This window comes from Lynx rufus, unplaced genomic scaffold (genome assembly GCF_022079265.1).
Source record: "Lynx rufus isolate CCGP_SWC_20201006 ecotype Redwood Valley unplaced genomic scaffold, mLynRuf1.p SCAF_3, whole genome shotgun sequence".
In the NCBI taxonomy this organism is placed as follows: domain Eukaryota; kingdom Metazoa; phylum Chordata; class Mammalia; order Carnivora; family Felidae; genus Lynx; species Lynx rufus.
Window position 1 is genome coordinate 60,663,840 of NW_025814845.1, and position 15,588 is coordinate 60,679,427.

The 15,588-nt window shown below is 37.7% G+C and overlaps 1 protein-coding gene across 1 annotated transcript in view; it reads left to right on the plus strand.

The window, feature by feature from the left end:
* Positions 1–271: 271 nt before the first annotated feature.
* Positions 272–15,588, plus strand: part of FRAS1 (Fraser extracellular matrix complex subunit 1) — a 293,351-nt gene continuing 278,034 nt past the window's right edge. Inside the window, exon 1 of the mRNA XM_047092267.1 lies at positions 272–340. Coding sequence (XP_046948223.1) covers positions 272–340 — 69 coding nt within the window. The remainder of the gene's footprint in view (positions 341–15,588) is intronic.

Genomic DNA, 15,588 nt, shown 5'->3' on the forward strand with positions numbered 1-15,588 from the left:
GAGACCTTTATTATGATGGGAGAGAGAAAGGAAAGGAAGGAGGAATGGGAGGGACATCAATTATTTTCTCATTCCACAAATAACCACAGTTCTGGGTACTGGGGGTTCAGTAGTAAACAAAACAGGCATGGTTCAGGTTCTCAGGGCCTTACCTTTCAAGGAGTGAAACAGACAAACAGAATGATTTCCAGTTGTTATCAAGCCATGAAAGGAAACAGGAAGCCATGCTAGAGAAGAATTGGAGCCTACTGGAAAGGGCAGTCAGGAGGACATGGATGAAGAGGTGAAACGGAATGAGAAGGAGCCTGGTCAGGAGAAGAAGGCGGCGGGCGGGCAGAAGGTGGGGGGGTGTACTGAGGCAAGCAATCACCTGGTCAGAGGAAAGCATTTTCAAAGAGTCCATCTGACTAATGTGGAGAGGGGAGCAGAGAGGAGTGAGGCTAGAACAGGGGCCTGGCAGGCCATGGTAAAGAATTTAGACTTTTGTTAAGATCATTGAAAATCCATTGACATATTTGAGTTTGACAAATATATGCTCTCATTTGTGTTTTAAGAAGCATACTCTGGGTGCTGTGGGGAAAATTGTTGGAGGGTGTGTCTGGAAGAGGAGTACCCTGTCAGATCTATGAGAGCCACAGCCCAGGTGAGAGATGAGGGTGGCCTGGAGTGGAGGTGACCCTGGAGGCAGGGAGATGGGGGCAGACTGAAGATTTAGTTTGGGGAGGAGAGATTGCCTTCCTCATCTCCTGTGTTTCCTCAGCTTGTCCCTATGTTTATTTTGTTACCTTTAAGGGCAGTTCCTCAAGGTCGGCTGAATCTGTTGCTTCTATTATCACTGACATTTTGATGAGTGATTTCACCTAGTACTGTATCAGATTCTCAGCACTAGTTCACTGGACAATAGTTATTGCAAGCTCCTATCCTCTCTCACTTATGAACTTAATTAAAAGATCTCTCTCTCTTACACACACACATCAAAAACATAAATTGTTGTAAGCATCACTGAATGAAATATGATTATTCCGTCCATCATGGTCACTTCCCTTTGACTCCTAAGCTTTGTTTTCAGGAATACACACAGAGACAAGGAAAGGAACAGTCTTCAAAGGATCTGTATTTTTGTTAATTAATTAATTAATTAATTAATAATGTTTATTTATTTTTGAGAGGGAGAATGAGACAGAGTGTGAGTAGGGGAGGGCCATAGAGAGCAAGACACAGAATCGAAGGCAGACTCCAGGCTCCAAGCTGTCAGCACAGAGCCTGAGCCTGATGCGGGCTCAAACCATGAACCGTGTGAGAACATGACCTGAGCTGAAGTCGGATGCCCAACCGACTGAGCCACCCAGGTGCCCCAAGGATCTGTGTTTAAATTGTAGCACACTATGCTTCCCCAAAACTCACTTTTTGTTCATAGTGTGTGGTGAATTTTGGTATATCTGGAAATATGTTACATTTGCTATGATTTGTTCAAGATATTCTGGAGAAGAGTAGACTACAAGTTTTCCTAGTATAGCATAGTTCATTATCTGAATATTGCAGCACACTAAGCCAGGGGTGGACAGTTGCAAGAGTGAAGGGGATTATGTGGGGACTGATAGCCAAGTGCATATTGTTTGCCTTATGATACCTGGTTGAAACTTGGGTTCTTATTTAACTCTTAGATCTTGTCTAAGAATCTTTGGACCCCATCGTTTTGACCCTGCTCTTAAAATTCTGGAGGGTTAGCCCCAGAATCAATCAAACCACTCTTCCTAGAGATTTTGAAATATATGATGGTCCTGAACCCCTCTGAGCCCAGAGCAACCCACTTGCTACCCATGTCTTGTAGGAAGGAAGGGGAAACCATTTGGCTGTTGGGATTGAAGAAAAGGTGATACCTATGGTTTGCTTGCCTCAAAATATTCTGAACTGTGCCTACTCTGTGATTTTTCAAACGTAAAACATGAAATTTCTTAGGATATGGTCATTAAAATGATTTCTTTTTTCTTTCAATTCACAAAGTTGGATTTGTAAATTACAAAAGACATATTCCTTTCTGTCCTTACAGAAGAAACATTGTCTATTTCAGGATTCATTTTCTCTAATATGGGATTTTAGCTCCAGCTATAATTCAGGGGGTGCTTGTCTGGTAATTGCATTCTTTTGCTGATTTTTCTCTTTCTCATCTTGAAGATGATTTTATTTTTTCATGCTATAAACCAAATGCTATTTAATGTCCTTATTAGGGAAGGACAATTAACATATCCATGAATTGTTGTCCTATTTATACATCTGTTATCAGTGAATTACTTGTTTGTTTAAGAATGAAGTTCTACCTCATTTAAGACCATTTTTGCCTATTAGCAAATGAATTCTATTTGAATTTTCATGAGTGTGTTTTAGTTCATACCAAAGAGCAATTGTTTTAGGAAATCAGAACACTGAAAATTTTTTAAACAAGTAAAAGATGTACTATCTGCTTATAAATAGTTGAAGTTGAAACACAAATAATATATTTCCTAATTGCTTTTTTTTTAGACCTAACAACAATTGATCATGGGTAGGGTTGATATTAGCCAATTTGGACAATAATATATACTACTAAATGAAAATGTATTTTAAAAAGCTTTTAAAAGAGCCACCTGCCAGGTCAAATTGATTAAGCATCTAAGTATCATGTTGGATTTAAAATATATTTGTGTGAGATATCTGTTTAATCCTTGAGGTCTAATAATAAACTTTGTAGAGAAGGTTGAGCTTTCTCCAGAGTTTACTTGAGGTGTCAGGATAAGTAATTGCCTTGCTGCTACAAATTTGGAATTTAACATTTTGTTGGGCCTATTTTTTCTGCCACTCCATAGATAATAAATTTCATGAAGGGATCTTTCCATTGGCAGAAGTCAGTTCCTTTTGTTTTCTCTGCAGAAAATGAGTTGCTTTGCTTTGTGATAGGCAGGTATCCAAGCATTAATACTTTTCTTTTCAGTCTAGAATCAGGTAATGACGGCCCATCATTCTTACTGACAGCAGGGATGACAATCTTGCTCATCCCATATCTTCTAGTACAGCTCAAGGACAGGAACAGTGGCTAGAATTTTATCAGCAGGCTCAAGAGTCAAGGGACAGAAGTGATGTGGGTTGGAGTAGGTGATTAACTCTTTTGAGATTCCTCTCATTTTATCAACTCCAAATTGACCAGAGGTGCTATTGTACTATAGAAGCTTGAATGCCATCCCTCACTTATCCCTCTGGAATGATACAAACACAATCTATTTTGTTGATCAATTCTTTTCCTCTCTCTGTCTCTCTCTGTTTCTCTCTCTTTTGATGCAGTAGATCAGGTGTTGGCCAGCTATAGCTTGCAGGTCAAATCCAGCCTGTGGCTGGCAAGCTAAAAGTGGGTTTTATATTTTTAAGTGGTTGAAAAACCAGAAGAAAAATATTTCATGAAAACAATGTGTCAGTGCTCGTAAATAAAATTTTACTTAAATATGACCTGCTGATTCACTTACATGTTGTCTGTGGATATTTTTCTGCCACATTGAAAAATTGAATTGAGTAGTTAGGACAGATACTGATTGGACGACAAAATTTAAGTTGAGACAAGTCTAGGCACTTCTCAAAAAATATAACTGTTAGGGGTGCCTGGCTGGCTCAGTCATTTAGGCATCTGACTTCAGCTCAGGTCATGACCTCACGGCTAGTAGGTTCGAGCCCCATATCCAACTCTGTGCTGACAGCTCAGAGCCTGGAGCCTACTTTGAATTCTATATGTATGTCTTTCTCTCTGTTCCTCCCCCACTCATGCTCTCTGTCTCTCAAAATAAATAAATAAACATTTTTTAAAAAGAAGAAAGATACATTTTTTACTATGTATATAGCTACGATCCTGTTGTTAACTGTAGTGGTGATTTTCCTGTATTGTGGACAAGATATTTTTTTCAGGAGCCAAATGGAGAAAATTTTTAGCATATTTCTCATGTTCAGTGTGGTCTAATTGAATTAAGGGAAGAGTCAGAGCCATAAGATCTCAGAGACCGGTCAGACAGGAAATCATCTAATCCAGAGGTCATCTAATCCAGAGGTATGGGATTAATCCATTCATTGATTTGTTAAAAATTTTTTTAAATTAATTTTTAAAATTTACATCCAAGTTAGTTAGCATATAGTGCAACAATGATTTCAGGAGTAGATTCCTTAATGCACCTTACCCATTTAGCCCATCCCCCCCTCCCACAACCCTTCCAGTAACCCTCTGTTTGTTCTCCATATTTAAGAGTCTCTTATGTTTTGTCCCCCTCCCTGTTTTTATATTACTTTTGCTTCCCTTCCCTTATGTTCATCAGTTTTGTCTCTTAAAGTCCTCATATGAGTGAAGTCATATGATTTTTGTCTTTCTCTGACTAATTTCGCTTAGCATAATACCCTCTAGTTCCATCCATGTAGTTGCAAATGACAAGATTTTATTCTTTTTGATTGCTGAGTAATAGTCCATTGTATATATATACCACATCTTCTTTATCCATTCATCCATTGATGGGCATTTGGGCTCTTTCCATACTTTGGCTATTGTTGATAGTGCTGCTATAAACATGGGGGTGCATGTGCCCCTTCAAAACAGCATACCTGTATCCCTTGGATAAATACTTAGTAGTGCAATTGCTGGGTTGTAGGGTAGTTCTATTTTTAGTTTTTTGAGGAACTTCCATACTCCTTTCCAGAGTGGCTGCACCAGTTTGCATTCCTACCAGCAGTGCAAAAGAGATCCTCTTTTTCCGTATCTTCGCCAACATCTGTTGTTGCCTGAGTTGTTAATGTTAGCCATTCTGACAGGTGTGAGGTAGTATCTCATTGTGGTTTTGATTTGTATTTCCCTGATGATGAGTGATGTTGAGCATTTTTTCATGTGTCAGTTGGCCATCTGGATGTCTTCTTTGGAGAAGTGTCTATTCATGTCTTTGGCCTATTTCTTCACTGGATTATTTGTTTTTTGGGTGTTGAGTTAGTACCCAAAATCTATAAAGAACTTATCAAACTCAACATCCAAAATGCATCCATTAATTTTACTTGCTTCCTCTTTTACCAGTCATTTTATTTGGGAGCTTATCTCAACTTGGCAGGTATGCAAACTTTCAGAAGTTTCAAGAATAGTAGTAACACTTTTTTCTTTTTCTTTCTTTTTAAAAGGAATTAGCACATGTTTATTATAAAAAATAATATGTGACCAGCTATCTACTTTTTAAACCGAAAAAAGGTGGGAATATAAAATTTATCATAAAGATTAAAAATGCCATTTTTTTTTTTTAGTGGTCTCTAGTGGTGTTTTAAGACTTTTTTTTGCCTTCTTTGCAACAAATCCTTGTATGTACACAAAGTTAATGTGACAGTAAACAACTTCTGGGCTGTTTAATTGATATTTGAAGTAAAATTACCTGAGGGTATTTTTGTATATGTATTAGAAACCTTAAAAATTTGCATATGTTCTGTCTTTACTTAGGTGGATCAGCTAAATAACATGCTATTTAATGACTTTGTAACACTTGTTCTTACTCATTCTCATTCTTTACATTTGCCTGGCTTAGGTCCTCTCACCTTTAGAATAGTGTCTGGGTTGAACCACTCAGCCTGCATTGAACATGGGCTTCAAGGACGTGTGGTTCTATGGAGTTGCGAGACCCTAAGCCACCAAGAAGAGGGTGGCAAACCCTGATTTGCAAGTGAATGCTTCCTCTTTCCCACAGTTGACATTCAGCTTTGGGACAAGATCACAAAACCCCTTCAGTCCATATTAAATGTCAATCACAGGGCCCCAAATGGATAAAGGCTGAAATAGTGTATTTTGGATGAAGCCCAGGAAACAAATTATAATGTATGTTCTGTCTTTAAAAGAACCATTCCCCCAAGGGCACTGGGAATTTTAGGTTTGTCCACAATGTGACCAGACAGAACTCTCCCAGGCTGTTTACAAGGGCTGTGATTAGGCTCCTCTAAGCTCTGGAAGAATATAGGAGAACGGGGCAGCATGTGGAAACTTGCCGGGTTCAGTGTGGACTATTACTGGGCCTGAGGCCCTGGTTGATTCTGCTCAGCTCTGGAAGAGTTACTGCAGTTTTCCAGCCAGAACTTCAGAGAACTCCAGTGGAATCTATTAGAACCCCTCTGTGGGATCCACCTAGGATCCTGGCACTGGTCAGCACATTCTAATGGTTCAGTTATTCAAAGTCACTGCTGCACCCTCCCATTGTCCCTGCTGTCCACTGTATGGTTCCTTGTTTCCTGTGTGCATTTCATCAGTGAGACTGTGAACCCTTACCACCCACCCCGAAACTCATTGTCTTCTATTCCTTACACAGCCCCTAAGCACTAGCGGGACTTTGCATTCATTTCAGTAATTTCTCTGTAAATGTGGACTGTGTGGTAGGATGGGAGAGGCTAGTTCTCAGAAGAATGTGTGCTTTTTTGTATGTATGTATACTGTGCAATGTTATTAAGTCCCAACCAGACCTTACAGGGGCAGTGATTGAATTCTCTTGCCATTAGTAGAACAGACAGTAGGTGGGATGAGTATTAAGCTTAAATATCTCCGGTGCACCACTTGAACCATGTGTCCCACCTGTGGGTTGTTTGCAGCTGGCCCTTTTGTTGCGGTGGGTCCCCTAATTCTCTTTTCAGTCCCTTTCATCTCTTCATTGTTCTCTGAGGCACAGCTCTGTAAACCACACAGAGGCCTTTCAACTTCTCTTGCTTTCTGTTTGATGCAGCCAATTGACTAGTACTGTCAGCTAATTGGAGTGGAAATGTAAAATGAAAGCTGTATTATTCAGCTGCCAAGTCTCCTCAGTTGGCAGGGAGTGGGTGATGCTGGTAATTGTACCAGAAGTGTAATTGCTCTGGGTTCTGCCTCTGGATTTCACAGTGAACCCTGGGAGGGTCTTCCTTGGAGACACCTGATCCCTGCTTCTCTTCAGTGGCTTCCTGGCAAACAGTGAGGTTTGAGGCAAATCTAATCAAGCATTCTTATGTTGTTAGAGAATACAACCACTGTGTATTTTGCTGACTGCAGGAGTGGATTGCTTGGTCTAAGTACTTAGTCAATATGTCATTCCCATCAGAACTGGCAGTTAATTTCCTCTTGGTTTGGGATGGGGGTGGAATCCATGTTCCCAGAGGTGAAGATGCTAACCCCATATGCCAGTCGTGGCCTGTGCCAGAGTGTTCTTGGGAACAGTAGCTGATGCAGAACAGAAGCCCATTTGTAAACTGGTTATGAATGAGGAAAGGTTTACATGTCTGGAAAGAGTTGAATAGCTTAATGGAAAAATAAGAAAAGTAGAATGTGGTTGATTAGTTTGGCATTAAAGTTAATCATATCAGTGGTTTTGGCCAAACCAAGCTTGCTTGCTTTTTTCTTTTCCTTTTTTTTTTTCTTTTCCCATTTTAATTCCTGAATCGAGTGACAATGGCGAACAATATTTTAGGGTAGACTGTGTGGGCTGTAGCATGTGGGATCATATGGCATGGGTAACTTCTGCTCCTCCCCACTATTTAACCCTGAGCCCATGGCATGCAATAGTAATTTTTCCACTTACCCTACTTGGACAGAGCTTCAGAATCCTCCTCAACACAGCATTTTAAGTGTTTTTTTGGTAGAGCTGGCATCTGTGAGAAAACCTGTCTACCATCTCTGACTTAGAACTTTGGAAGACTTTCCACTACTCACCCAGGACATGGAAATAGCAGCAGCTATGTAATTATTGCACTCTTCTCGTTTGCCAAGATTAAGAAGGTTGATTTGAGCAGTGTTGTCTGGTACAGTTTTGTTACCATATCATTATTACTTTATTATGCCATGTGGCGTTATAGGAAGCTTCCTCAAACATTTCTAGAGGAGAAGCTGTTTTTGTTTCCTTCGAAGTTTAAGATCTTGAGTAAGATATTGAGAGTAAGGTTGCTGCGGCAGAGCTGGTTACCCTTGTTGGTCCCAGATTCCTTCCTGTGCAGAAATCCTTGCCAGCTGCACTGTGGTGGGGTGGAGGTGGTGACAGCAGCCAAAGTCAATTAGGTCAGTTGATCAGTTATACAGAAACCTGTTGAGAGCTGTCCTCTCCAGAACTATCATCTTTTAGTTGAAAGAGCATAGTTCTTGATACTAAGCAGCCCTGCCTTCAAATTCTGGCTTTCCCAGTTATATGATAAGTCACCAATTTTTTTTTTTTTAAGCTTTGGTTTCTTTTTTTTTTTTTTTTTGGAAAACAGAAGCAATAATTAAGTAATTCACAAGGTTTTTGCAAGGATTAAATGTCACATGTAAATACATATTTGTATGTGATATGAATATTATAGGTGTACATATGCATGTATATACACCTGTAATATACACATATATGTATATATAAGACACATACATATGTAATGTATGTATATAATAGTTGCTTAGTAAAAAGTAGCCATGAGTATTGCATGGACATATAACTTGTGTAAAGACATTTTAAAATGGGCATTATAAAATGGGGTTGGAAAGTTGAGTGTTTGATTAAAAAAATGCATTATCTATATGGTACCTTATTTTGAAAAGTAAGCTTTGTAACTTGCACATCAGGAGTGGTTGTATATTGATGAACATGGTCATGAAATGCACACATGAGAAAAAAAATCAAGCAGATGATGAACTGCTTTATGACTTCTGTACAAAGATGTACAGTGATCCCTCTGACAAACAGAGGTCATACAGAGATTTATTTGGAGTACAGGAAGGGTCTAAGGATAGAGAACTGGAAGCCTCTGCTCTACCCTATAAGTGTTGGGCACTGTGCTGAGGAATCTAAAATGTGTTATGTAATCTAGCCTCCTAATATTCCTCTTGAGTAGGTTTTATTATCTTTATTTTTTTTTTATATAAAAGGAAACTGAAGCTTAGTCAGGAAATTATCTTGTTTAAGGTTCTGTAACTATTAAGTCAAGGAGCTAGATTCTACCCCCCAGATGTATGACTCCAGAATTCATTTCTAGATTATGGACATTGAGCTCTAGCGTCTGAATTTATGGAGGAAGAATCTTGTCTAGTGTGCCCAGCTTGCTGAAGGCAGGTTCTAACTCCTAGTCCAGTGCTCTTTTTCCATACTAGGTTCTCTCTTCAATTATTCTTTTCCTTTGTTCCCTAATTATTTTCAAAATCTTGCTTCTTCAACTGTATTTCAAGTTCAAGTGCATATGTAAGGAACAGGGTTGTATTCTTCGGTATCCAGTTTATATTTTTTTGTAATTCCCAGTTGCTTAGCACAGTGACAGATCCTCAAATTCTTGGTGACTTGAATGGTTGAAGAATTTAGTCTCTGAAATTCCATCTTGGATGGGGCAGAGGTATAAATGTATACAAATATGTATATACTTATATACATATACAAATTATATGTACAAATATGTATATATTTATATACATATACAAATTGGGTTTTTTATCTTTGAGATGTTCAATTGGTACTTTGCAAGAATGGCTCTCAATGTTATTGGATCCATTTCACTGTTTTTATCCAATCTGACAATCTTTTAATTTTCATTTTCATAATTACTGATATTTGAAGGTTTATATTTACTATCTTACTATTTGTTTTCTGTTTGTTCTCCTGTTTTGTGTTTCTTTTTTCTCTTTTCTTCTTTTGGATCAATACAAAATTCATTTCCCCATCTGTTAGCTTCTTTAGTTATACATGCTTTTACTATTTCTTTTAGTGGTAATCCTAGAGATTACATGTATTAATTATTTATCTCTTCCCAACTAGTACTAGGACCTTGAAACACTTTAAACTTATTTACTTTTCTGCAGTCTTAGATGTTATTGTTATCCATTTTATATTACCTGCATTTTAAATTCCACAAAATATTATTTTTGTTTTACGCAGTTATTTTTTATATTTACCCACACATTTGCCCTTTCCATTACTCTCAGTTTCTTCCTACATTACTGTGTTTCCATCTATAATAATGTTCTGTTTTCCTGAAGAACTTCCTTTACTTTTTTATGTTTGGGTCTGCAGGTGACAAATTCTCATAAGTTTTATTAATTTAAAATGTTTTTATTTCACTTTTATTTTTTGAAGGCTATTTTTGCTGGGTATAGAATCCTAAATTGATTATTGTTTTTATTTATCACTTCAAAGATTTTTTTTCTGACTTCCATCATTTTTTTTTTTGTGGAGAAGTTGGCTATCAGGTTTAATGTTCATCTTTGAAGATAATAATCCACCCCTCTATAGACTTTAAGATTTTTCTTTATGGAAACAACTTAAGTGACAGTCAGTGGATGAATGGATAAAAAAAATGTGAAACACACACACACACACAGGAATATTATTCAGCCTTAAAAACAGGGAAATCCTATCATTTGTGACAACACAGATGAACTTGGAGGGCATCATGCTAACTGAAATGAGCCAGACTGAGAAAGACAAATACAATATGATATCACTTATAGGTGGAATCTCAAAAAAAAAAAAAAAAAAAAAAAAAAGTCAAGAGCCACTTGGCTGGCTCAATCAGAAGAACATGTAACTCGATCTTGGAATTGTGAGTTCAAGTCTCATGCTGGGTGTGGAGATTACTTAAATAAATAAAACTTTGAAAAATGACGAAAATAAAAAGTAAAAAAAAAATAGACTCATATAACAGAAAATAGAAATTGGTTGCTAGGGGCTGGGGATGTGGGGCGGAATAGAGAGGAAAAACAGATTTTATTCTTTACTGTTAGTTTTCAGTAGTCTTACTCCAATGTGCTTAAGGTATTATTTTCTTTATATTTATTCTGCTTGATAGTTTTATCACTTCTTGAATCTTAATGTTTTTCTTTGTTTTGGAAATTTTTTGGCTGTTATTTTTTCAAAAATTTATTTTTGCCCATTTTCTGTCGTCTCTTCCTCACATGCCTATATATTAAACCTTACAGTATGTTCCATGTGTCTCCCATGCTCTTTTCTAATACTTTTTGTTTTTTGTCCCTCAGTTTGGATATTTTCTAATGGGCTATCTCCTCACTTAACTAATATTCTTTTAAGTTATGTTCAGCATGCAGTTAAAAAAATTAATCTCATTTGTTTGTATTTTGCTGTTCTTGAATTTCCAATTAATTATGGTTGGGGATACTGGTTATCTGATAAAACATTCATAGTTTCTAAAAAATTTCCAATACAATTTTTTTTTGTCTTCTGTTATTTTCATAAAGTTCTAAACAAAATAAAGTACAGTCTTCCCTTGAGTTACATGATAGTTAAGTTTTTGGATAATTCAGTACATATTATTACCACTCAATAAGTTTTTTTGTGTTTATATGTGAAACAGAGTTAGGATAATAACCAGGTAATTATAAACAGATTTTTCACTGACATGAATGTTTGGAAGGACATTCAAATGTCATCTGGAAATGGGACAGTTTTTCTTTGTGCAAGAGTGTCTTGCATGACATGAAATCTAGAATTTATGATCCGTATCCATTAAATGCCAGTAGCACCCAACCTTCAGTCTTCAAAACAAATTTTCAAATGCCTCTTAGGGCAGCGTAGCCCCTGTTTAAGAGCTTGCTTTACATTAAATAGTGAGGTTGCCGGTAATGAAGTCTTTGAGTCAGGGCCTTGTTCAGGCCTGAAAACAGGCATATTAGGATGTGGTTTTTCCTGGTTGAATGTGAATGTCAGTACAGCTCCCAGCCATTTATTGGATGGCCAATTTAACTAGGTCAACTGCTAAGAGCCTGGCTACAGGAAAAAAGAGGGGTTGAGGACATGCAGCAGAACTTCAAATGATACGTGCAGTGTTGGCATGCTGGAACATGGCAGTATCAGGCAGGTGAGCCTGGCATTCAGTCAGAAATAGAGGAGCCATTTCAGAGTAAAGGTCTTGACTGAGACCTAAGTCTAGAAGGCAGGATTTCAGATAGTGCATATTGAAAATGGCCATTGCAGGAGCAAGACTTTTATTGGGCAGCCTGGGGAGTGAAGTGCTATTGTCTATATATTTGGCTTTTCAGCAATTACATCACAAAATGGCTAGTGATTATCCAAATTTGAGAATGTCCATCCATCCATCCATCCATCCATCCATCCATCCATTAACCCAGTCAAAAACATTGTAAGTGCCTATTATGTTTTAGTCACTATGGGAACACAAAGCTATCTATATATAAAGAAATTGTCTCTACTCTTGGGAAGGGAGGGAGACAAATGAACAACAAATTATAAAACAAATGATAATGATCTAGTGGGAGAGGAAGACAAAATAAATAATATTAATACGAGATATAATGGAATAGCAGTAATTTAATTTCATGTGCAAATATTTTGAATGCGTATTTTTTTCCTTCATTTTCCTTAGGAGTGTGAAATGAAATGTGTAAGAGCTGAATTGTTAGAGGGAAAAATGTGATTATAAGCTTAACCTATACCAGGGTCTCCCTAGTATCTGACTTACTTAAAGTGGAAATATGAGGCAGACTTTTTATTCATTATAGAACTTTTTCTGCAGGTAACATCTCTAGAAATTTATGAGGGTTATTTTGTCATTGGATGTTCTTGGGTTGTCCTTTCACTGTAACAGAATTGTGTTAGAATAAATAGAAAGCTGTGCGTAAAAAATAGAAGAGTTACAGAGCTAAGCCTGTGTTTCCATTGCTTCAGAATTTGGAATATGAAGCACATTTACTGGGCATTTAATTTTATTCTACATTTTGAAGAGATTCTTTTTTTTTTTTTTTTTGGTATACTCTTCTAGGAGTGTAGTTTCCACAGCACTCTCTAGTGGAATATTTTGTAAACATTTAAGCTATGGGAAAGTTAACTCCTCCTTATCTTGTAAACTGGAGATTCCAGGAGGATTTTCTAAAGCTCTAAATGTTACAACTACTCTCTGTAGCAGAAAATACCATCATCAACTGGTTAAGGTTGTGACAGGTGACCAAACTCATATCTAACATTTAGTAAGTGCTTCCTATGTATCAGTCACTGTGCTAACATGTATATTAATTTAGGGGCACATTGGTGGCTCAGTCAGTTAAGTGTCTGACTCTTGATTTCGGCTCAGGTCATTATCTCATGGTTCATGGGATCAATCCCCATGTCAGCCTCTGAGCTGACAACACAAAGTCTGCTTTGGGATTCTCTCTTTTCTTCTCTCTCTGCCCCCCCCCCCCTCAAAATAAATAAATAAACTTTTAAAAAAGTATATTAATTTATTTCATCTTTACTATCACTCTTTGGTTCTGTCTTATCTGTTATATGTTAGGAAACGGACACTCAGAAAAGCTAAGAGATTTGTCCCAAGATCCCACAGCTAGGGAGCAATTCAGTTGGTATTTGAACCCACATTTACCCACTCTACTATCCTGATATTGCTGCTTGAGTTAATGTGGTGTATGACCTTGTGTTCACAGACCAAGGCTGTGGGTACAGAAGTGGGTATGGTTGGAAAAATAAAAGCTTCAGAATCTAATAGACACTGGTTCAAATATAGGTACCATCACTTATAAGCTTTGGTAATATTACCTAACTCCTATGAACCTTGGTTTCCTCATCTGTAAAGTGGGGATGATGATATCTATCTCACAATATTTTAGGGAGAAATATAAAAGATCTGAATGTGTCTCAGAGTCTGGAATCCAGAAAGTGCCATTTTTCTCCTTCTTCTTTTCTGGGCAAAATAGACCTGGGAGGAATAAGTCTTGCATTGTAAAAGTAGGGGAAGTTTTGGGAACATGGGGCAGGGAAATATTACCTTAGTCAAGGAGGCAGGGAGGTCCTCCCTGAGGAAGTAATATTTCAACTGAGACCTGGAGGACATGATGATGGAAGTTAGATTAAAAGGGGGTAGGAGTATGCTTTGCAGGCATGGGGAATATTTTAGGCAGATAAGTCACTTAACCCCACAGTCCTTTCCTCTGAAGATTTGCAGCACTGCCCTGTTGTGCCTAATTTTGGCTTGTAGAGTGAGAGATGGAAGTAAGTGTGATTTGAACTGGTAAGACTGCTATACAATAGAAGGCATTCTATTGTTATTGATATTATATGACAATAGTAGAGCATGGAAGAAAAAGGTGGGTTTGAATCCAGATCTATTCATGACTTATGTGCTGTGGACAATTCCTTCAGTCTTTTGACACCCTATTCCCTCCTTTATAAAATATAAGGTAGTGATACTTTGTTCACAAGTTGCTGGGAGGACCAATAGGCTAGCGTGTGTATGGGGGACTCACGGAAATACTGGCACATGGCAGGAACTTGTTCCCTTTCCTTCCCCTGCCCCTGCCTGTGCTACCACACTACCCTAAGGAAACATATGTACAGGAACTTGATGTTAACTTGGCATGCTGTTCAGCGACTCTTGTCAGCCAGTTGAACAAAGACATTTTCAGTTATGTGTAGCAGCTGTCTTTTCATCTGTGATTCATACTGTTGTTTCTGTATCCAAACTGATTTTCTTATAGCTGGTGCCTTTGAGTTTATCATTTTAAGACAGCTGGAGGAAGACATCAGGTACAAGCTAGTCTCTCCAGGATGCAGTAATGGGAAACTACTTAGGTCCTTGGTGTGGAAAACAACAAACTCCATAAGGGGGCCTTACATGAAGCAAGCTTTTGAAATAGGTCTCAGACAGGAAGTGGTCTGCCATTTTCTCTCTCATTTGGCATTTGCTCCTCCTGAAAGAAGAGAATTTAATGTAAAGATAAGGACTCCTATCTTTCCTTAACAATATGTGTCTTCTGCTTCTTTTTATTTGAGGCTGGATAAGGAGCTTTACATGAACTTTAAAATGAGACTGAATGAAAAAGGTATTGTTTATCTAAGCTGTCTGAGGAAGGGCACTTGGGGAGAAGAATTGAACTCTAAAATAACCTTATGAAAGTTATTGATTCGTTTCTTTATGGTTCCTTGACAAACAAGAACATTATTTCCGTGCCTGAACTGGAGCTGGGTCAACGAAACTTTTTTTATGGATTATCTTTTCTGAAAACTAGACTTGTCAGAAAATAAACCTCCAGAAATGAAGATATGAGACCCAGTTGAATATTGTGGCCTTCTCTTGAGTTGAAGGACAAGTAGGAAACACAATTAATTTTTAAAAATCTTACTGAGTGCAAGAAAGTTTGGGAATAACTCAAGAAGTTTAGATAAATGGCTCCCTGTTAAATATGTGATAGGTAGTTTGATTTAACTCCACCTCCCACATGCCAGTTCAATGCCCAGATCCTATTTACCTATGGTTGGCAGAAAAAGGAATACAACATATTTGTTGTTGTTGTTGTTCTACCTTATATTTTAAAGGTGATTTTAAAAGATCATGTAAGTTTCATCTACTATGTGCAGATACTGTTCTAGACATTAGGGACACAGAAGTGAACAAAACAAACAAAATTCCTGATCTTTTAGGGTTATGTTCTAGTGGGAAAAGGAAAGACCATTAGTAAACAACTGTATAATATGATGTTAAGTGGTGACTACGAGGAAGAAAACCAAGTAAAGGAATAGATAGGTGCAAAATACTATCTGAGGAGGTGGTATTTGAGCAGCCACTTGAATGAAATGAAAGAATAAGTCATGGTGATGTTTGGGGGGAAAGAGCACCCCA